Raw genomic sequence first — 24,764 nt, forward strand, 5'->3', positions numbered from 1 at the left:
CCTTTTTGATGTAATTTCAGACCTAGTATTGCTGTAACTAAACACATTTTTCACACTTTTTGCATGTTATTCCCTTAAACTTTCTTTGTTTTCTCCACACATCACGTATTACATGCCTCATTATATCACAAGCAAACTTTCCAGTCTTGACTGACACTAACCAAGTTCCAAGAAGAGGAAAAGAATGATGTGTAATAACAATCAGGTATAGTTCGTAGGCCTTATGAACTATAACATGCCAAATTCAGCATGTGCTTTTAACGTCTGAATATTGACAGTAAGATCCTAGAATAATAATGATTGCAGACAACCATTTGAGATGAATGGAAAGGTCTTGTCATCAATCAATTCATGTGACTTGAGCCATGTTGAAATGTCTTCTAACATGGGCACATTCTCCTGTGTAACTAAACCACTCTCTAGTGTCCAGCTGAAGTCATTACATTTGATTCTTTTCTTGTGATAACAGGTTAACCACAACTTGTAACACAGAGAGAGCCCTGTAAATGGGTGCACATATTTATTGAACCTTCATGTACATTAAAGATCTCTATCTTTTTCAAGAATGTGTTTTTGTCCAGTTTGCCCGTTAATGTCTTTTGGAAATCTGACTTTGTCTTACAGTGAACCATGTTGATTGCAGACTCGTGATAAAGCAATCATAAAGTGATAGGCTATCTAAAAAAAAAAAGAAAAAAAGACCACTAAATGTGGATTATAACCATGAAGAAAAATCCCTCTCATTAACTGAATTAAAAAACAAATGCGAGCAGCGACTTCTACTGGTTCAGTGATTCATGCTGCACAAAATTCAGGTGTAATTTCAATTTCGTACACAGAGAGGGCAGTACATCCCTTATTTTCTCGCCACTAAAATGGCATTAAAATGAACCAATTTTTGTGCAATATTGCAAATAAAACGCATAAATCGGCATATTTTTAATTTTGGAGATTGACTAACGTTGACTAATTTACCAAATAACATTAAAAGTTAAATAAAAAAAGTACATTTGCAAGCTAATATATTAATTTAATCCAATATAAAATGAGAAAGTGATGAAAAACACAAAAGACTGAGTCCTGCTGTATTGCTCAGGCTGCACTGCAGTGTCTATTCACAGGCGCGATCCCACTACTGATCGGCACGGGGGCTTTGACCTGCTCCGTTTCCGACCTGGGCCGGTGCACCCCTCCTTAGACGACCTGGTGGTCCCGAGCTCCCCCAGGAGCACCATATCGATACCGAACTTAGCGCGGACACCCGATCGGCATAGTCCACTGCAGCCCAGAACCCCTGAGCTCAAGCGGTCCGCCAGCCTCAGCCTCCCAGCAGCTTGGATTACAGGCGCACGCCACTGCGCCCGGCGAGAGAAGCCTGATCTGAGCAGCTCTTCAATGTAAGTGTGCTCTAGTGCGTGGCGCGCCCTCTCGCGCTCAAGAGCACAAACAACCGCAGTGTTGCCATGTCCGCTTCAAACCAGCGCATTTGAGCTTCTTCAGAAAGGTGCTTGCATTTGTATGTTGTACTTTATTTTTTCAAAAAGCAGGCTTACACTACATTTTAAGATGTCCTTGTTACAGTGTAATCATAGATTTAAGTGCTGAGTAATATTAATTAACTACATGTAGGCTAGTCGTTTAATAAAATATCACCTCACCTTTTCCTAGTCTTTTATCAACTCCACCACATTTTAAAAACAATTTGAAAGGTCCCCAAACTCCATCAAAAATTGTGTATTTATATTTATCTCTTAATATATGTTATTTTTCCATTGACATATTTGTTACCATTTCTTTCAGCCAACGTCCTGTTTTTGGTGCACATACTTTTCCAATTTAAAGAAATAAGCCGTTATAAATATATATATAATATGTTTTATTTTTATTTTTTTTAGGAAAGTAGTTAAAATATGAACACGATCGAGTGCTAAAAGTATAAATATTCTTTCAGGTGAGGCAAGATGTTTATTTGGGGCTTGTTTTTGTCAGAGCAGGTTTTGTTTTTGTCTGACAAAACTTCTCTAGTTCATTCTAATGGTTAAAGGAAACGAAGCACAATTATCATGAAGACATATTAATGATTTAAAAAATTATAATTAATATAATAATGCATGTACTTCGATCGGCATTTTTAATGTTTCTACGACTTTTATTTTGAAACACTGTACTTCCGGTTACACAGAGGGGAAGTCTTGCGACAAAATGGCCACGATCAGAGTCTTGTCGCTTGTTCTGTCAGGTGTAACGCTGTTATGGACACAATCTGGCGAATGCAATACTGGTCGAAGGGTAAGTCCTATGTATCTGTGAAGCCTCACAGTCAGGTGATTGTATTGTATTTGTATTTGCTGTCTTGTGTAGGGAGCTTGTTAGCATGCTAGGCTGCTGTCTGATCTGAATGAATGCAGATGAATGCATGGCAATGACTGAATGTGAATGTTTTTTTTTCTGCCAGTCAGGAGATGCTGTGGACACCGATTTTAGCGGATTTTCTGTGCCACTAGAGCACTCATTTGAAGTGGGTGAGTATTAAGGTAATTGGTTAATAATTAGCGTGTCTCTTTGCAGTTTAGTCACTGTTTGTCTTTGTTTCAGATGATGTCCCCAGATTTCGCCTTCGTGGTGCCCTACAATTCAGGGGTGGAAGAGAAAACAGTGTGCATCTCTCCCAAAACCAGCTCTCTGAGAAAGACAGGAGCACACTGAAGGTGAGAAGAGGCCTTTTGTAGGAAAGCGAGGATATTTGTGGCTAAGGAGGGAAGAATGTCATGTTGAAGTGTCTTAAGTGTATCTGCTGTCTCTCTGGTATGATATAGTTTTTCTCTGTCTGTGTCCTTCAGGATGTGGCAGCAGTTGACGGTCTGTACAGGATTCGAGTGCCTAGAGTCTCTCTACAGGTGGATCGACAGACAGAGAGACAGTCTGAAGGTTACCTTACTACATTCGTTAGAGCCGTAAGTCAACCTCCTGCAAATAACAACATTAGATATATTTGATTACAAGTATTAGTGTGTGTGTGTGTGTATGTATATATATATATATATATATATATATATATGTATATATATATATATATATATATATATATATATATATATATATGTATATATATATATATATATATATATATATATATATATATATATACACACACACACACTAAAGTTCTGGGTCAGTAAGATTTTATTAATTAGAAATTAATACTTTTAATCCAGTGCAAATGCATTAAATTGATCAAAAGTTAAAGACAATTTAGAAAAAGGTCTATTTCAAATAAATACTGTTCTTCTGAACTATTTATTCATCAAAGCAACGTATAAAATATTAACTTATTAACATTGCATATTAGCAATGGTGACACTGATTTAAAAAGTGTCTTGAGCACCAAATGTGCGTATTAGCATGATTTCTGAAGGATCACGTGACACTGAAGAATAATGAATACATTCCATCACAGGTATAAATGACATTTAAAAACGCTGAAATAGAAAATCATTTTAAATTGTAATATTTTACAATATTGTTTTTACTGTATTTTGCAGCCAAGGTGAGCATAAGAGATGAGGTGTAGTGTGTATGTATAAATATAAATATTTTGATATAGTATGCATGCAAAATTGGACATATCTTGCTTTTCTCCCAAGTGCTCGCTGGTGGAGTCCCACCTTAGTGATCTCATCACGCTTCACACTGATGTCAGTGGATCTATCATCGGCATTTCCATAGTAACAATCCCTGGGTCATGTCGTGGGGTAGAGGTGGAGGATGAGGTTGACCTGGAAGTCTTTAACACAACAATAAGTGTCGTGTCGCCAGTCACTGCACCTCCGTGAGTACAAACACACACACACACCTTCTCAGACTGCTACTTCTGATACTTTTTTGACTCCAAGGCCCCCTTTGTCTTAAGTTTGTTATTATAAGTAACTTTAATTATAAGACTTATTGGGGAACCCCTGAAAGTTTGTAAAGGTCTCATAATGAATTGAGAAAAATGTGTACTATATTAGTTAGCCTTAAAATAATACTTAATAGAGGAGGTAAACACTTCACTCACAAATTGCATTGTCTGCATATGTTATTATCAGCTCATCTGGAAATGAGTTTGTCTCTTCTGGCTCTGATTTAGACCTGAAACAGCACCCTACATTGAGAGAATGGAACAAGAAATGGAAAAGAAAGGCAAAAACCCACAAGAGCAGAAATCCTTCTTTGCCAAATATGTGAGTATTTGTATTTTTTCAGTATGAAGTGTCACATTACTGTTTTGACAGTTTTTACTTTGGTAAAAACTAAGTTCACATAAATAATTATGTTTGTATTTGACTAATAATTAATGTGATCATTTTTCCCAGCTGTCTAGGTAGTAAAAGTGTTTTGTATTATTACATTAATCTCCTCTCATCTTTTATTTCACCTCCTGTCCAAATGGCATCAATTCCTGCTTATAGATTTTTGCTCAACTGTGTCTCTTAGCATATGTTTTCTTCCGTGTTTGTTTAACAGTGTGTTCTGGAACTAGTGGACTGCCGTGCCTAAGCTGACCGTTACTTTGTTTTTGGGTGTTATATTTTGAGCTAACCGTTATTTCATTTGCTGCTCTGCTCCGTGTTGAAGCTGCTGGTCCGTTCCGCCCCATCCTGAATACGCCTACCAGTACTAATGTCCCTCTTTGTGACCGATCTCTTAATTCTCCAGCAGCGTGTGTCGTGCTCGGCTGTTCTGCATTCACTGTGCTGTGTCTGTGTTGACTTTGTGCCGGTCTGTGCTGTGTTCCAGTGGTATTTGATTCTGGGAGGTGCAGTGTTCCTCATGGCCACCAGTTCAGCACAGGCCCCACCAGGGGGCGCCAGAGAGCAGAGCTGATTTCCATTCATTTCAAGTACTGAAATCTCATTTTAGCCTACTTGGTCTCTCCAGCTGCATTTCTCAATGTTGTGTGTGTATATGGGCCAGCACACGTACCCACATACATACAAACTCAAATCCTCTGATCCTTCTTCTGTTTCGGCTTGGTGTTCAGTTGTTTGTGTGCGTCCTTCTTATGCTTTTTGTGTACGTTTCCTGCTGGGTCATGACCAGATCAGTGGTGTTTTGATTAAATAGGGGCCTCACAATCAGGTTGGCCGGTAATTTTAGCAGGTGATTGTAGTCTCAAGCTAAGAGATGTTCATGACCCACGCTGCTTGCTTCACTCTTTCCTGTTTTTTTTTTTTCAGTCTCATTTCTCCCTCCCAGTGGAAAGTAATTTGTAAGAAGCAGTAAGTGGTGGACAATGAGAGAGCAAGGAAGGATGAAACTGAAAATTATTTGCTTGGGGAAACCGATTAATTCAATGGCTTGTAATTGTCCTGCACCTAATCATTGACTCTGGAGAGAAACCGTCATGTGTTGCATTTTAAAATGTGTGCAAATGTGTTCAAACTTTCTGTTGTGTTTTTCTTTTCTCTTTCATCAACAGTGGATGTATATTGTCCCTCTCGTTCTGTTCCTGATGATGTCTGGAGCTCAGGATCAGTCTGGAGGCGGAGCCGGTGGTGGTGCGGCCAATGGCGGAGGACGATAATTCCCATGGCAACAAAAACTCCTGGGTTGTACATAATAATTTAAACCAGATTTTGAGTTCATTGACATGCATAATGACACAAACATTTACAAACGAAGGATCGTTCTAGAGAGATGATTGAAAAACTTAACTTATAACTGCATTGCTGGATTGCGTTTCTACTACTGATTTAATAAAATAATTTGATGATCGTTGAAGTTGTCAGCATGGTTATTTACTACAAGTCATGCCATTCATAAATAATAATACAGGCATTTTGAAACGGGTGATCAGTGAATGGAGAGCTTTAAAAATTAATCTCTTTATTCTCTTATATGTAGCTCTTGCACTTGTTTCCTGGCCCAGTGCCATTTGAGCTAGTTTGTTTTGAATGTTGCTGGTAATACCACACCTCTCTGCACCTTGATGCCATAAAAAACTAGTCATCTACTGTAAACCAAATATCTCTTCATCACGGTTATGGTATAAGCTCAAGACTAAATTAATATAAATTAAAATATTCCTGCAGGGAAAATTCAGTCACAAAAATAACTTAAGCTCTCTTTAGTTTAGTTAAAGCTCTTTTGAATTTAAAGAAATATTTGGATTTCAGTATTAATGCAATAGAGTAAGGTGTAAAAAAAATATATATATTCTGCCTGACAGTAATATACTTACAATATCAAAGGTGCTAGGTATTGAATCGGATAAAATATTAAAATGCACATTGTTATAGCCAAATGACTTAAACGTTGAATGTTTTAACATGAAAAACAATACCATACCCACCTTATTTTTCTGTATGTGGAAGCAAGCCATTTTCTGGGCATGTGCGCGACTTGCGGTTTATTAGCCGCTGTAGGGAAATAATGAGAAGAATAACAACTTGTAGTAAACAGTTAAACTATGTGCACTACAAACCAGTGTGTTCATAATTAAGATAATGCATTAAAATAATATTGTAAGACACAACAGTTTGCAAAATCAAGCAGCTAAAAGCCAATGACACCAGAAGCCAGACCCATAAAATGTACAAATTACTGCATCCACTCATACGGTGAAAATAAGGTGGATACTGCTTTTTAAATCCTCATGATTGCCTGAGACTGATGTATTGAGCTTGACATTTTTTTAAGAAAATAAACTGTTTGAAAATAAAATTACAATTTACATTAGGCCTATAATCAAAAAGTTCAGGGTCAGTAAGATTTTTTGTTTTTTATCTATTAATACTTTATTCAGCAAGGATACATTGCATTGATCAAAAGCGACAGTTAATTTGTTACAAATGATTTTCTGTTTCATACATGCTGGTTATTTGAACTTTGTTTTTTATCAAAGAATCTTGGAAACAATGCATCACTATTTCCACAAGCATTGAGCAGCACAACTGTTTTCAACATCAAAAATATTAAGAAAGTAGAGTGGCCGAGAGAGCTCAACGCGCTGCAATTAGAAAAAGCACCTGCAAATTAAGAAAACAACTTCATCAATTTGACAACACATGCGCTGCAAATGCTCACAACACAACCAAATAAAGAAACGCACTGCAAATAGAAAAAAACACCTGCAAATTAAGAAAACAACTTCATCAATTTGACAACACATGCTACAAATACTCACAGCACAACCAAACAAAGAAACGCGCTGCAAATAAAATTCTTTATTTGGGTGTGTTGCGAGCATTTGCTGTGCGTTTCTTTATTTGTTTGCATTGTGAGCATTTTTAGCACCTGCTGTCAAACTGTTGAAGATGTTTTCTTAATTTGCTGGTGCTTTTTCTATTTGCATGTGTTTTCTGAAGTTGTAGCGCGTTGAGCTCTCTCTGCCACCTTAAGAAAGGTTATTTGAGCAGAAAATCATCCACATATTAGTATGATTTCAGAAGGATCATGTGGCACTGAAGAGTGAAGTGATGGCTGCTGAAAATTCTGCTTTGCCATCACAGGAATGACTTACATTTTATATATATTTACAAATAGAAAGAGTAGAATAAGAGCTTAAAATGGAAGGTAGGTTACCGGCAAAGCTAAACAAAAACATTTCAACATTTCAGTTAAAATTAGTTTGACTTTCAACCATTATTTCGTATTAATTAGTATAATTATAATATCTCAGAAGCTTTACACAAAATATTCACTTTTTTTTATTATTATTATTGAGATTCAGAAAAAAAGGCAGCTCATGGCCACAGTTGGTTGAGATTAATCATGGAAGTTTGACCTTCGACGGACATGGCTTTTTGAGATTTTATCCATCCTGCTTCATAAGATGTTGCTAATCATAATGCTATTAGTGTGTGTGCTGTAAACAGAAGCGAACTTGGGGAGAGAATGTTCTAGACCGGCTCCCGCAGACCTGTGGCTATCTTTGTCAGCTGTCAGTCATTCTCAGCTCGTGGGTCTGTTTGTCTTGGGTCTGTTCATGTGTAACTGGCAGTGTGTGGTAAGTCTGGATCTTATGAGGCTCAGCGCCGACAACACTCTGTTGCGTTCCCCTAAATCCTTAACCACACCACCCACCTGTGTTCTCTGAAACATTTTGTAGTCCCATGGAGCAGGACATCTACAAGTCAATGACCTCGATCAATCACTGTTTCAGGCCAAAGTCAATATCACAGTTAAAATCTAAAGCAAGGAGGAGAGAGCTTGAATGAATTTCAAAGTCATTTGGAAGTAAAAGGATCTGCTGGTATGTAAAGGTCTGTCACCTTTGTGCTTACAGGCCTCTGTAAAGAGCTCTGGTGGACTAAAAATGTACCAGGTCAAAGGACAACGCAGCAGGAGGTTATTTGTTTCTACCGCTTTAGCTGTCTTAAGCTAATGAGAAGTAAAAAGTGTACATCTGACTTTACAAATCTCAAATGTTTATCCCTCTGTAAATTTTTGGTGTTAGGTAACTCATGATTTTCTTTACATAGAGATCCAATTCAGTGTATAACTATCATCGCAGCTCTGATGAATGTGTGGATACCAAGAAGCACATGGTTGAAACTGAGACAGAACAGAGGTGTGTGTGCCACGGTAAGTGCATTTCTTTCTCGCTCACTCTGTCGCTCTACGCTTGCCGCTGTATTTTTTCAAACGACTCAAAAAACCCAAATAAGAGAAACAGACACGATATGCTAGTTTTACTTAATTAGTATTGTGTTTAGGACACCAAACATCTGCAAAATAAGATGATTTTGAAAAAGAATAAGACATTTTGTTGTTTTTCAGGAGATACATGGTGTGTCACTTGCTCAGCCTTTGCTAACATCTGATTCTCAAACCCAATCCACTTGTGTCCACAAGAAGAATTGCATAACACATGAGACCACAGCAATACATATTGCAGTAAAAGGAAACAGAAAGCTCTGTTTTGGAGAGACCTCTGTCAGTGGACAGTCATAAATCTCACATCCTCTCACTATGTGACTAGTGTCACGGTTACTACCTGTTACTCAGAGCACACCTTTGTTTAGTTGACATTGCACACATACACACACACACACACACACACACACACACATATATATATATATATATATATATATATATATATATATATACAAATAATATAATAATATATTAAGCAATTATTAGATGCTTCCCTATATATATATTCATATAATTTTATATACTAAATAAACTTATTTATGTAGAACAAACAAAAACTTTAATAATAATGTTAACAGATGTAATACTAAATGTGATATAATATACATAATAACATACATAGTATGAATGAATTATGCATTTATATAGCGCTTTATTGTGTATTGCTGTACACCCAAAACGCTTTACAATCATGAGGGGTGGTCTCTCCTCTACCACCACCAGTGTGCAGCATCCACTTGGATGATGCGACAGCAGCCACACTACAACGGCGCCAGTGCGCTCACAACACACCAGCTACAGGTGGAGAGGAGAGAGAGTCATAGAGCCAATCAAGTGGATGGGGATTATTAGGAGGCCATGATAGACAAGGGCCAGTAGAGGGAATTTGGCCAGGACACCGGGGTTACACCCCTACTCTTTACGAGAAGTGCCATGGGATTTTTAATGACCACAGAGAGTCATATAGTAATTATATATTCATATTAATTTAATAATTTAATATGTGATAATATGCGCACACAAACATTACACATATTCAGATGCAATATTATATTTGTGATATTTTTCAGAATCAGAATTAGCTTTATTGGCCAGGTATGCTTACACATACGAGGAATTTGTTATAGTGACAGAAGCTCTACAGTGCAACAGAAAGACAGCAACAGGACAGGACACAGATAATAAAAGAATAATGTACAAATATACAAATAGGCAATGTACAAAATAGCAAAAACACAATATATAATATAGACAATTATGTGTGTACAGGTCTGATATGTGCAAATTTGAAATGAAAAAAAAAAAAGTATGTGTGGTGAATAAATAATGTATAATTGTGTTGTGTGTTCCACGTTTAATGTCAAGTGTTCATCAGATGGATTGCCTGAAGGAAGAAACTGTTCCTGTGTCTGGTCGTTCTGGTTCTCAGAGCTCTGTAGCGTTGACTAGACAGTATCAGTTCGAAGAGGGAGTGTGCTGGATGTGAGGGGTCAAGAGTGATTTTACCAGCCCTTTTGCTCACTCTGGATAAGCACAGTTCTTGGAGAGTGGGGAGGGTTGTACCAATGATTCGCTCAGCAGTCCGGACTACCCTCTGTAGTCTTCTGAGGTCAGATTTGGTAGCTGAGCTGAACCAGACAGTTGTTGAAGTGCAGAGGATAGATTCAATGATGGCAGAGTAGAACTGTTTCAGCAGCTCCTGTGGCAGGTTGAACTTCCTCAGCTGGTGAAGAAAGTACAACCTCTGCTGGGCCTTTTTCACAATAAAATAAATGTGAAAGTCCCACTTCAGGTCCTGAGAGATGGTGGTGCCCAGGAATCTGAATGACTCCACTGTTGTTACAGTGCTGTTCATGATGGTGAGTGGGGGGAGTGCAGGGGGGTTTCTCTTGAAGTCCACGATCCTCTCCACAGTTTTGCGCGTGTTGAGCTCCAGGTTGTTAAGACTGCACCAGATGGCCAGCTCCTTAACCTCCTGTCTGTAAGCAGACTCGTCACCGTCCTAGACGAGGCCGATCAGTGTGGTGTCGTCTGCAAACTTCAGGAGCTTGACAGAGGGGTCTTTAGATGTGCAGTCGTTAGTGTAGAGGGAGAAGAGCAGTGGGGAGAGAACACAGCCCTGAGGAGCTCCAGTGCTGATCGTACGGGTGTTGGATGTGTATTTTCCCAGCCTCACTAGCTGCTGCCTGTCTGTCAGGAAGCTGTTGATCCACTGACAAACAGAGGTGGGGACGGAGAGCTGAGTTAGTTTGGGCAGGAGGAGGTTTGGAATGATAGTGTTAAAGGCCGAGCTGAAGTCCACAAACAGGATCCTCACATAAGTCCCTGGTCTGTCCAGGTGTTGCAGTATGTAATGCTGTCCCATGTTGACTCCATCATCCACAGACCTGTTTGCTCTGTAGGTAAACTGCAGGGGGTCCAGTAAGGGTTCAGTGGAGGCCTTCAGATAAGCCAAAACCAGTCTTTCAAATGATTTCATGGCCATAGATGTTAGAGCCACAGGTCTGTAGTCATTAAGTCCAGTAATTTTAGGTTTCTTTGGGACGGGGATGATGGTGGAGCGTTTGAAGCATGAGGGGATTTCACACAACTCCAGTGATCTGTTGAAGATCTGTGTGAAGATGGGGGCCAGCTGGTCAGCACAGGATTTCAGACAGGCTGGTGTCACACCGTCTGGGCCTGGTGCCTTCCTTCTCTTGTTCTTTTTGAAGACCTGGCGCACGTCATCTTCTCTTATCTGCAGTTCAGGTGTGGGGGAGAAGGGGGTTGCAGGAGGTGTGAATGGTGTTGTTTCAAACCCGCAGTAGATCTCATTCAGATCGTCTGCCAGTTGTTGATTCTCCACAGTGCTGGGGGATGGCGTCTTGTAATTGGTGATATCTTTCAGACCTTTCCACACTGAAGCAGAATTACTAGAAGAGAATTGGATCCTTAGCTTATCTGAATAATTCTTCTTTTCCACTCTGATCTCCTTTTCCAGTGTGTATTTGGCCTGTTTATACAAGACTCTGTCCCCATTTCTGTAAGCATCTTCTTTGGCCTGACGGAGCTGTCTGAGTTTTGCAGTGAACCATTTGTCATTGTTGTAAGTTAGATTAGTCTTGGTAGGAATGCACATATCCTCACAGAAACTGATATAAAATGTTACGGTCTCTGTGAGCTCGTCCAGATTGTTTGCAGCAGCTTCAAAAACAGTCCAATCAGTAAGGTCGAGACAGGCTTGTAAAACCCGCTCTGTCTCTTTAGTCCATCTTTTTACAGTCCTTAATACAGGTTTAGCTGACTTCAGTTTCGGCATGTAGGACGGAATAAGATGAACCAAACAGTGATCAGAGAGTCCTAAAGCTGCCCGTGGGACAGAGTGATATGCGTCCTTTATTGCTGTGTAACAGTGATCCAGTATATTACTGTCTCTGGTGGGACATGTAACATGCTGTCTGTATTTTGGCAGTTCACGGGAGATATGCTTTATTAAATTCCCCTAGAATGATTAAAACAGAGTCCGGGTGTTGTTGTTCTGTGTCTGTGATCTGATCAGCGAGTTTCTGTAAAGCTGTGCTCACGTGCGCTTGCGGTGGAATGTAGACACTCACGAGAATGAACGAGCAGAACTCCCGCGGCGAGTAGAAATGTTTACAGTTGATGAAAAGCGTTTCTAGATCAGAACAGCACATCTTCTTTAACACTGTTACAGCTATACACCACCTTTCATTGATGTAGAATCATGTCTCACCGCCGCGATTTCCCCCGTTGATTCCGCGTCGCGATCTGCTCTGATCAGCAAACACAGAGAAACACAGAGCAGAGTTTGAAAAGTCCTTGTTTAACCGGGAAAGCAGGAGTTTGTCCGTTTTGTTGGGTTGAGAGCAGAGATTCGCCAGATGGATGCTAGGCAATGCTGTTCTAAATCGCGCGCCTGCTTGCTTCCCCATCTGCGTCCTGAAGTGTTTGACCAGAGCTAGCTATGGCTCCGCCAACTATAATATCCAGCAAAACGTCCGAATCAAAATCCGGTAAAAACTTTTGTGGTGTGTTCTGCCGAATGTTCAGCAGATCATCCCTGGTAAAACTGATAGTGTTTGAGAAACAAAAAACAGGAAAAACAAACAAAAACAGTACAAACACCGAAGAGCAAAGCAGCTGCCATCTGCGGCGCCATCTTAGAATCATATCATATTTTATTAATAATATCAAAAGTGTAATATCATATATGATATAATGTTTTCATATTAATATATTAATAATACGCAATTATAGACAATCATATTTATTATGTATTATTATTAATAATATTATATTTAATAATTAAGTATTATATTGTATTTATTTATTTATTTTATACAGATAGATAGATAGATAGATAGATAGATAGATAGATAGATAGATAGATAGATAGATAGATAGATAGATAGATAGATAGATATTATAATACAAAATATAAAATATCTATCTATCTATCTATCTGTCTGTCTGTATAATGTGTGATATTATTTTTATTATGTGATAATTACTATTATCACTGCACATAATTTACATAATGTTTTAGTCTGTAATGCATAAATCACAGGTAACTAGCATCAAACTGAAATAAGCTATGCAGATTATATATAGTCTGATTTGATTTATGCAGAACAGACTAGCACACAAACAGTGTCAAACTATGAGTAGGTTAGCCTACAAATCATTGTCATTCTGCCGATGCTATTTTGGAGGGAGGCATGGTTAGGGTGTCTCTTAAAGCGTCCTATACATTCACATACCCATACAATGCTCTGTATTTTAGCTAAACATAGCGTACAGTTGCCACCTATTAAAATTCCACCGCCTAATTTACAAATCTTCAAAGTGTGAGGAGCTAAAGAAACAGAGCGCTCCGTGGAAGGGAAGCTGTTTCTCATTACAACGATAAAGAGAGAACAGAGGTGCTAAGAGGAAGAGTGAGAAAAGAATGAGTGTCTGAGGGACGAGCAATACACCTGTCTCGTTTATCAGGAATGAAGACAGGCCAGATACTTACATAATTAACAGTCTGCTTTCAAGTATTAAAGAATACCGTGTGATTTAAGACTCAGAGCTTTGAGATGAAGAAATGTCTCTCATTACTGAGTGATAATGTCCTGTAATGCAGTTCAGCGGATCCACCTCAGATTAGTACAGCTTTGCTGTTTTTTCTGATCCATCCGTTTGATTAAGAAACTGATGCTATTGTCATTTTGGGAGGCATGACATGAGGTTTGCTGCAATTAAACTTCAGTAAATCATTCAATCAAGGTGTGTTTTTTATGCGGTAAGGTTAATCTAAATCACAGGCTCCCTTCTGATCCATTTGCAAAGTCATAATGTTCTGATACCTCAGTTTTAGCAAAGTTGCTGTGGATACAACATTTCCCACAACGTAAACTAAAAATGCCTTGTGTTGCGTGTGAAGATGTCCTTCAGACGTGACAGTAATGTGAGTGCAATGCCAGACCCCCCTGCTGAACTCTGAGGCCAAAGAACCCATTCTGTCTTCATGGCATTGCATATCTAGATTCTTAATTATAACTGCATGCGTGTGGTCATAATGTATATCCTTTTATTGATTCATTTAATGGTAACATGTGAGTGCTTTAGATAACAGGATGGACCTCATGATCAGCACCTCGACCACCTACAGACCCCCTCCCCTCCCCTCTGGTAGTGTCTTTTCCTCCCCCTTTTCCACGGAGTGAATAAGAAGGGAACCCAGAGACAGAGAGTCTTGGAGTCGAAAGACGCTCATCCAGCCCTGCAATGCCCAGTAGTGTCCCAAGCACCAACGGAATCATGCCTGAAGTAAAGAAAGCAGGTAAGGGCTGCTCTCATCGCCTCACCTATATCAGTTCATTATCAGCAGAACAGGCTCAGCTGTGTGCCAGGATGCATTTATTGTTGTTAAGATCTGTAACTTGCTACCAATGCTTCATTGGATGTTGCTTTATATTTTTAATAATCTGGCAATGACAAATAAATAAGTAAAACTTCAGCATCTTTTAAAACATTTATAATGTATTTGTACATTAACTTTTGCAAATATATTCAAGGAAGGCGATAAAATTGACAGAGAAAACTGACGTTGTAAGAATGATCAAATAAAAATAAAATAGTACATAGAAATAATAATAAAAAAAAGAAATACAAAACAAAATATAATACAGAAAGATAGCAAATCTATGTAAGGGAAGAAGAAAAAATAAGTTGTCCGAGGAAAAGCCCTAGAGAACAAAGTCTGGTTATGGTATAATTATATTTATTTAGATTAAAAATAAAAATAAATAAAAATAATAAGTAAATAAAATAAAATAATAAAAATAATAATTAAAAATAATAAGTCATATAAACGGAAAGGTAAAATGCACATTAAAACAACTTAATTTTAAAATGTAAATTTGTTTTTTTATAAATATATTTTATTTATTTTATGTATAAAAAAAAAATATATTTTTTTTAAAGATAGTTTATCGCATTGTCATCTTGGTATATCACAAAATAAAAAAACAGCAGCAATAGTAGATATGAATACATGCTGCATGTGGTACTGAAACAGACTGACATGTGCAATTGGAAAACAAAGGTGTGTGTGTGTGTGTGTGTGTGTGTGTGTGTGTACCTACCTAGCCATATTTTGGGGACAATTATGTACCCAGTAGTGTATAAAAATCTGACATAGCCTCCCAAAACCTAATTTTGGGGATGTACTCAAATAAAATAAAATAAAATAAAATAAAATAAAATAAAATAAAATAAAAAAGTAAAGTAAAGTAAAGTAAAGTAAAGTAAAATTCAATTCAATTCAATTAAAATGAAGTGTACAAATGAAGTAAATAAAGTTTTTATACATATTATTCTTTTCTGAAATCTATGGAATGTCCCTATTTAGATGAACGTGCGTGTGTGTGTGTGTGTGTGTGTGTGTGTGTGTGTGTGTGTGTGTGCGTGTGTGTCTAAAATGAAATAAATAATTCACCTCAGACTATGGTATGCACCTGGTGATACAACCAGACATCTTTCTAGACACTTTAAACCAAGTCTATGTGCTTAAGACCTGCAGTATTTACAGTGCTGGTGACAGTACACAAACTAAAAGTGTCACCACAATGCTGACTTGATGGAGGGTTATTCTAACAGTTTGTGTATATTCTGAGACAGCACAGATCAAAGGTACACAGGAAAGACTAATGGGCAACAGTATGAGAAGAGGGCACCTTGAACATTATTGTCATTCTGTTACTCTCCAGGCTCTTATGCACAGCTTAACATCTCAAAGGAAAATAATAATAGTCTTTACAGTGACAAAGGGTTTAGCAGCTGCTGTACTCAATCCATTGACAACAAATTATTATAAGAGGAGGGATGGCCATATAAGACCTTGTACACTCCCTCGAGCCTGCATATATTTTAAGGTAAGCATGTTGTCAAAAATCCTCTAGACTTACATACTATTTTAAGTACTTTAAAGAGGTCAAATGCAAACATATGGAGGGCTTTGTAGCTGTGCTTTACTCAGCATTTATATATACTAGAAAGGTATATTGTGTATGCCCATAACTACAAGTAAATCATTGCATATTTTAAAATGTTTCCAAATTCAATATCACACAGTAAGATTGATATACAAGTGAAATGACCAGCATTCATCAGATGAATCTTCTTTCAGGTGTTAATATAGTTGCATTGTACCTCCTTCAGCCTTAACAATTAAAATATATATATATAATATAATATAATATATGCTTTTCATCTAGTTAGGACCTGCTTGCACCTCATTAAAAGATGAAAAGAGGCTCCTGCTGGTTTCTTATTAACTTATCAATGATGACATGCCACCTTCTTGATCACAGGGGTAATGAAGTGTAAAACCCTCCACTGTAACTCATCTCCACAGCTCTACTGTTCTTGTTTTATTTATGCCTTCTGAGATTTAGCCAAGTTGGGCATGGCAGTATCTGGCAAGATAACATGGTGCACCGTGAGTGCGTAATTCTCAGCAATCTAAGTCAGCATGGAAACCAACTCAATCACTGTTAAGAGAGATCCGATCTAACCAATATCTGAGAAAGTCTCTTATCCGAGCGGGTTGAGTGTCTTTCCCAGCCCTGTGAAGGGTCACACCTCTGAAATCTCCCTTTACAGACATGAATCCCTCTATTTGTGCATCTGTCTGTTCATGTTATTTTCCATCGGGCCTGTTTCAAGTAAGCAATCAACAGAGGGCCGGCACTCAGCATGTGGTTTACAACACTTGGGGGGCCACAAGATCATATCCATCGCCTTCCCTTTCAAATCATCATGCATAGTGTCTCCTTGATCCAGCCACCAAATATGAACCATACCAGCGTGCCTGTAGCATGGCAGGGGTTGCCAAGGCACGCTACGGACGTGTCCAACACAAACAGCTTGCTTTCTGCACTGTCATCACGAGCGAAAGACACCAAAGCCCAGCAATGACCCTGAGGTCATCAACATAACTGCTGATGCTAAAAGGAGGTCAAATTCAAAGTTACTCAACAGCAGAGGGTTGTTCCAGTTGATATGATGCCACTCTTATTGTAAAGATTTGATAAACACTGACAATGTGGTTCAGTTGACAACATTTATGCTTGGTTTCACAGACAGGGCTTAGACTAAACCAGGATTACGCCATAGTTCAATTAGGACATTTAAGTAATTTTTATAAATGTGCCTTAGAAAAAAAAAAACATTACTGGTGTCCATCTTGAGACAAAACACTGATATATTTTAAGATCAGTCAGTGCAAGTTTCTTTCAGTTAAAACAGCTCAGACTTACATAAGCCCAAGCCTTGTCTGTAAACCCGAGGGTTAATGTTTAGAAACAAAATACAACATGGTTTTCCCACATTGCCATGCTCATTTTATTATTTTTAATTTACTTAAGCATATGTTTTGCAAGAAAATACAACTTTTTTTAGAGAATATAAATCTTTAGAGAATTATATACATAAACATAGTATAAAAATAAGTAGCTTTCACATTTTTGTTTTACAATTAAATTATTTTTAAGCATAAACCTCACTAAATTTTGTTAAACTGATGCTCAAAAAAGGAAAATACCCTAATATTTTACACAGTTGTTTAATAATGTAATATATTTAAATATAAAAAATAAATGTATCTTGTTTTAAATGTGTAAAAAAAAATTGCATATTTATTTTTCATAGGTTTTTCCACTTGTTTTATTACGCCTTGCATTGTGTTTTGTTTTAGGATTAAAGAAAATGTCCATAAATTTGACATAAAGTCCTGGTAAAAATTTACCAGTAGCTTTTTTGTTTTTCTACTGATTTTTAGAGTGTGTTCAGAATGTATTTATGTGTTTGTTTGCTATGTCTTCTAAATCCGCCATCAGTCTTTCACAATCACGTGCTGGTCTGGTGAAAGATGTGAGTGAACGAGGCTTTGTGAATGATCCCTTATTGGACATTGGGGATTTCGAAACAAGACTTTCACCCGGACCCCCTCCATGTACTGCTTGTTTACAGCATTCTTCCGTTCATGCTCATTCTCCACCAAGTCACCACTCCCAAAACACCAGGGTTGAATCTCACACCAGGGAGAAAACCTTGACTTGAAGGGCTGTCAGCATGGCTTCAGATTGCTTGAACACAGACTCCACATCCGACATTTTTAGATCTTTCTGATTTGTTTTATTTTGGAGCTCTGCTTCATGACCATGGCTGTTATGCTCGACCCCTCCCTCCTGTTCTTCCCGACTCCCTCCATACCAGCCCCTATAAGGGAGAGGTCCCGAAGAGAGGGTGAAACAGGCTATGACTGATGGAGTGACCTGTCAGCAGCAGTTGCTAATCTCTAGCCTTGATCCCTTTACCACCTCTGTTCCCTTCGCTCTGTACCATCCATTCCTCTATAACTCCCTCTTTAAGTCCCAAGCAACTGATGGAGTTTATATGTGCACCAGGATTATATCTAAGGTTTCACTGCAGAAAGATGAATGACTGTGACATTTCATTTTTTCCCCTTATCTTCCATTTGGATGAGCTTGTATCTCATAATTTTTTGATGGCCTACTAGAGCTTCACTGTTGTAATATGTGGAGAACATGTGTGTCTCTCAGAAAAAAAGGTACAAAATTGTCACTGAGTTGGTATCCTGAGGTACAAAGGCTAGAAGTTATATCGTTATACTTTATTTTACCCTAAATGGTACATATCAGTGGTTCAAAAGTACATATTAGTACCCAAAGTATACATATTAGTACCTTTTGAAAGGGTATCGCTGCAGTGACAGTTTGTGCCACAATTTGTGACAGTGTATAACACTTTAAATAAAAAATTATAAGGATGATGATGGTGACCTTTAAACAATCTGTTCTCAGTGATTGTCAGCAAGATCGCAAACAGCGCTGGGGGTCTTGAACAGGTGTACAGAAGTCCCCATCCTATATGTGCAGAAACACAGCTGACCCGATCACTTAGAGGTGACCCATTATGGTGATGTCAGTCACCCTTGTCCCCTCCCACCACCCGAACAGCGCAGCCAATCAAAAGAGAGTCTCAAGTCCAAACCGCTTCGACCATCATCGCAGGCTTGCTTAAATGTGACTGAGGAATTACTGACAGCATGACTTTTTTTTTGCTGATGGTATCTGATGTCACTGTAATGCGAGACAAAATTCTTCATAGAGAAGATTTCAGACTTTTTTACCCAATCAGCTAATAAAAGAATCTTACATTGAAAAGAAGACTTTTAATTAGATTTGTTTTTAACTAAAAATATCTAAAAAAAATTAAACAAAAAAATATATAAAAATACTGAAATAAAATACTGAAAATAAAATAGCTAAAAAAAGTATACTTTAAAATTTTTTTTTTTTTTTCTTGTGAAGCAACACTGGATAAGATATAAGATTTAAGGCAAAAATATAGACTTTCTAAAATTTCCTTTCAACATTTTTAAACTTAAAAAAGCTGCATTTAACTGCATTTAAACAAAATAGACTGATTTAGTTTAAAAAATAGAATTAGAAAATAGAATTATTTTATCCAAATATTTCAACATAAAATCTATTTTTGTAGTAAAAATACATTTAAAGGTGTTCTCTGAAAACATATTATGCAGTGTTACTTGTCTAGTAAATTATCTTTTTTTAATTTCTAGATATTTAACTGAAAAACAATACATAGTATATATAGTCTAGATTGAGGAATGCTTCTTGCAGGACTCAAACCAGCAACCTTTCCTTTTCAGTCCTAATTTTTAGCCACTACCACACTCTGTTTGCAGGATGTTATGTGGATAGTTGTGTTTCATTGTTACAGTGACCTTTTCCCTTTTTGCCACTAATCTGCTACTTCAATTCACATACAATTCACACTTAAACTGACAAAAATTGCACCAATGCACTAAATACCACTGATAATTACGATAACCCAATGGAGCAGCTAATATTACTGTCCACATTAACAAAAGAAGGCAGAAAAAATGTGTGAGCTGTAATACATGATTGCAGATGGCTTTCTCAGAAGGTGCTTGAGAAAATCAACAGTAACGAGAAAAGTGTTAAACCTGCAAGCACAGTGCTGGACATAAACATGCCAACACCACTAACACTGTTGAAATGAAGTGTGGCAGAAACAAAAATGTATTCTTGGAAACTGCTGTCAGAGCCTATGATGTGTGTCCATGTTGAATGTAAGTTTAGGGCTAGCATGCTTCTTAGATGTAACCTAAACCCTGACAGGCATGGGTAAACTATATGATTCAGTGCTAACAACAGTGGGGGTAGATGAATGACATACCACAGGGTGATATATTGCGCACGAGAGGTAAGGAAGGAGGATCAGAAAAGCAATGTAAGGAAAGGGAAGACTCTAGAATGCTTGTGCAGCATAAATATAATTTCCAAACTGCCTGTGCTTTTGTTTAAAATGGTTTGTTGGTAACCTCTGGTTTTAATTAATGTACATTTTTACCCCTACAGGAAGAAAAGGATCAAGAGCAGATGCAAATCCTGCAGGTAACTGTAAACTATGTAGTCCTGCTGAGTCTTACCCAGAGTGCCCCCTTTTGCTACAGCTGCTCTCCAAAACCCCTCCCTTCAGAAACATACAAACCTGCAAAACCATTTTTTTAAAGTGACACTGTCCAACAGGGACAGTTACATCAGCAGGTAGCCTCTTTTTTTGCCTCCCCTGAGCCCACTGAGCATACTGTGAGTAATAGAGAATGAATGGGGCTATGATCGCGCTATAATTGGCCTATTGCATCGTTCACGCCATATGATAAATCTCATTTTTGTGCACAACCCGCATCCACAAATTGGTCTGAATAAATAATGGTGTTAATGGGAAGACTGATTACATAACTGTTTCATTTTGATAGCACCGCTTTATGTCATGTAACATTTAAATTATGACTTGAAAACAATTTAATCTGCAATGATTTTTTGTTATCAGTCAGTTTGGTGAATTAAAGTTACATCTGAATCAAAGTTACATTTACCAAACACTGATGACCGAATATCCAAAAATAAGATTATATAAAAAAGGCTAAATGCACATGAAATATGAAATGTATTGCTGCATTTGTATATTTTTGAATTAATGTAAAAATGCTTAAAAGCACAAACTTTATGAATAATACACTGTTTTAATAAACAGAACAATAATTACATTGTTAATGTAAAACTGCATAGTGTAATTGTATTGGTTTGTTGTTTTCTCGGATGTAATGTTTCATTTTTTTTTTTAAACCTGAAATATGTGTCAGCTGGAACATGGATTTAAATAAATAAATAATAATAATAAAACCCATTTATTACACTATTAAAAACAACCATTACAATAGTATTTTCGTGCTTACATTACCCATGCATTTAAAGTTATATATATTAAGTATAAATGTAATGCTTAGCATTTTAAATTTATTCCAAAATATTAATGTGTTTAGAATGAGGTAACAGTTTTCAGATTTTATATGTGAACTGAAGTTCAACTATTTGTTTTAAAACTTGTCACATGATCATTCATTAAAGCTCGGTAAACAATGCAGGTGTTATTATGGTCACGGACACAGAGGTGACCATGTTTAATGCCTACTAAAACCACCTCACGGACCATTATCAACAAGTCATTTAAGGTTTGGAGAACATACTGTTCTTATAATAGAACTGACACTTATATTCAGATCAAAATAGCATGTAAATCTGACAATATGGTTTGCATGTGTGATCATTACCATGACTTTTTCAAGGTGAGTGCTGCTGTCTTTACGCCTCGCTGTCTTAATAGTGTTAATGGGAGAGGATCATAATACAATGGAAGTCACATGAAGCTTGGGCCTACATTAGACAGCTGACATTTAAATAGGATTATGCAGTCATGGTATAGAATATAATGACCTATAACTCTCGCTCTTTCTTCTTCCTTCCATCACAGAAAAGCTGCCACCATATGAACCCAACATCGCTGAACCCAATACTAGAGCTGAGCTGATGAAATGTACGCACAAACATTACAAGAATTGTTTTGTTTTTATGCTTTTTATATAGTTCTGTATTATAATTGAATAGGCCCTTGACCTCTGAAATGTTATTTCTCTCTCAGATTGGATAAATCTCTCTCTGGATGACAGAACTGCTCAGAAAATGTTGTGGCTCTCAGAAGGTGGAGCCAAAGTGTCACGTATGTCAGAGGAAGTGTGTCCTGTCCTAGACAGGCCAGAGAGATATGAACATTCACCACAGGTATGTAAGTGAGTCTCTGAATCTGTCTCTACTTTGTTTTTGTTCTGTCGTGTGATTTATAAAAATCCATTTTTGAACAGCTCATGTAATTCTTTCATTTAGCATTATCTTCTTATGTTTTTAAGGCTTAGTCATGCAAAGATTTTGCAAAAATGTCATCATTTACTCATCCTCATGTCTTTCCAAAGATTTTCAGCCTTCAGAACAAAATTTAATAAAAAAGAAAAATCATATTTTTGTTCTTTGATTGAAAGTTTTTACATTAGTTTTACAGTAGTTAACATTTTCAAGCTTCACAAACTGCATAAAGGCACCATAAAAATAATCTGTATAAATCTGTATGAGTGAATCCAAGTTTTCTCAAGAGACATGATTGTTTTATATGATAGAAAGATTTGATTTAGGCATTTATTCACACATAAGCACGGATTAAAAAAGCATGAAAGCCATAATTATGACACAAATTGAAATTATGAAATGCTAGGTCATGATTGAGACAAAAAAAAATCACTTACGACATTCTAAATTAGAATAATAAGACTAAAAGTCATAATTATGACAAAATATTTCGATCTCATGATTATTACTTAGTATTTCATTTTCAACATTTTGCCACAATGACTTTTATCTCATAATTTTTGTTTTCTATCTAAGTATAACTTAGCCTCACACAATTTAAACTTTTTGTCATGATTTTTAAATGATAATTTTTACTTTTTGTCATAGTTTTTATGTCTTTCTATGTCATAATTTCAGCTTTTTATGTCATAGCACATAGACATCTCACATTTTTGTCATAATTATGCTTATCTCATATTTTTCAGCATGATATTTGTATTTGGAGGAAATGGGATTTCATAGTTCTATGTATGTGATTGTATTGCTGAAAAATCATTAGTCTAATATTTCAATGAATCCATTGATATGGTTCACAAAACCAGTCATGGTATGATTCATTCACTCACAAGTTCAACTCAAAAGGACAGCTATGTAAGTTTGAAATGACACGAGGGTGAGTAAATGACAGAATGTAATGCATAAGACTGTTATGGTCAACATGTAGTAACCATGCAATAACCATAACTTTCACAATATCCTCCTGAAGGTGCTGTGTAAGGAGGGTCTTCTGGGCAGTCGTGGGTACTGGGAGGTGGACTGCGAGGGCTGGGTGGTGATTGGGGCAGCGTGTGAAAGCGCAGGGCGGAAAGCTAAGGATGGCTCATGTGGGCTGGGAGAGAATGACCTGTCGTGGGGTGTGGGCTGGGCCGGATCCTGCTACCATGTCTGGCACAACGGAGAGAACATCGAATTCCAGGCGCCCCTCTGTCCCACCATCGCCATCTACGCTGACCAGCCAGCTGGCATCATCAAGTTTTTCCTAGTCGAAGATGGAGAGAACGGCTCCAAGGAGGTCAAACTGATTCATCGGTTTGCAACCAGTTTCAAGGAGAAGCTCTTCCCTGGTTTCTGGGTGGGCAGGAACTCCTACTGCTGGATCCGAAAGAAGGATCAGTAGGGGGGTGAACACATGAAGAGAAGGAGGGGTTGGAAAGAAACAGGGTAAGGGTGATGTAAGAAAGAGGAGAGGAAAGTTTGAGAAAGAGTCATTGGTAGGGAGTAAGACACACAAAAAAATTCTGTAACAACATAATACTACTGAAACTGTAAATGGAGACTTGCATTCTAAACCTGAATCTGCCTGTTAGTAACCGGTTGATTCAAAATGTAGTGATTTAGTATTTTAACCAGCAACTGAATTGGTGTAGCATTAATCTTTATACTAATTATTTTGAATAGTCACTGTATTAATTTTATATTCCATGTGATGGCAAATGCAAATACTGTAGGAAATATTTATCTCTGTAGTCTAATAAACTAGTTCAAAATAATAATGTGTGATATATGAGTGTTTTTATTGCTGACATGTCTTTAAAACCAAGTAAAGGTCTTGGGGGATAATCAAGGGGTCTGTGTTTATCTGGTTAGCGTGACCCAGTTCACAAAGGTTTTCTCTACTGACAGACATTCAAAAATACTTTTGAAAGCATTTTTACAGAATTTACCCTCTCAGGTGCCTTCAAAATTCAGCTCTGTGCAGTCGCAAATAAAGTTTTGTATATAAAAGTACACAAAATATAGGCTACAAACTCTGAGACTGTAAGAACATACTTTTTTTTGCATTCATGGCTTGGCTAATACAAACCTGAATGAGATTAATGGAAATGAAATCAGATAAATGTAAGATGAATCGCTTTGCTGTATAGGCCTAACTCAAGATGCTTTGAATAAAAGCCTACTAAATGCATAAAGGAACTAAAAGCTGCAGAAAAACAACACCGCCCTCTGCTGAGCACAGGAAGCTTCGATTTTCCTCAGAGT

General features: G+C 37.4%; 2 protein-coding genes across 5 annotated transcripts; both read left to right on the top strand.

The window, feature by feature from the left end:
• The first annotated feature begins 2,167 nt into the window (after positions 1-2,167).
• Positions 2,168-5,761, top strand: LOC306865186 (ER membrane protein complex subunit 10-like). Of its 4 annotated transcripts, none has more exons than XM_079409648.1 (8): positions 2,182-2,324; positions 2,456-2,522; positions 2,596-2,708; positions 2,841-2,954; positions 3,645-3,829; positions 4,130-4,223; positions 4,780-4,882; positions 5,462-5,760. In XM_079409648.1, exons 1-7 carry the CDS (start codon positions 2,253-2,255, stop codon positions 4,864-4,866), a joined length of 732 nt encoding a protein of 243 aa, XP_079265774.1. In that variant the 5' UTR covers positions 2,182-2,252; the 3' UTR covers positions 4,867-4,882; positions 5,462-5,760. The 4 variants fall into 4 exon arrangements, with proteins under 4 accessions (XP_079265771.1, XP_079265774.1, XP_079265773.1 ...); XM_079409647.1 differs by having other exon boundaries at positions 2,183-2,289; XM_079409645.1 differs by lacking the exon at positions 4,780-4,882 and having other exon boundaries at positions 2,168-2,289; positions 5,462-5,761.
• Positions 5,762-14,415: 8,654 nt separating this feature from the next.
• LOC306868420 (tripartite motif-containing protein 16-like protein) lies at positions 14,416-23,901 on the top strand (the record flags this gene model as incomplete). Its single annotated transcript, XM_079414572.1, has 4 exons — positions 14,416-14,470; positions 22,078-22,140; positions 22,246-22,385; positions 23,491-23,901. The coding sequence occupies 4 exons, from the start codon at positions 14,416-14,418 to the stop codon at positions 23,899-23,901; spliced, it is 669 nt and encodes a 222-aa protein (XP_079270698.1).
• Between the last annotated feature and the right edge of the window lie 863 nt (positions 23,902-24,764).

This window comes from Barbus barbus, assembly GCF_936440315.1.
Source record: "Barbus barbus genome assembly, chromosome: 4".
Lineage (NCBI taxonomy): Eukaryota > Metazoa > Chordata > Actinopteri > Cypriniformes > Cyprinidae > Barbus > Barbus barbus.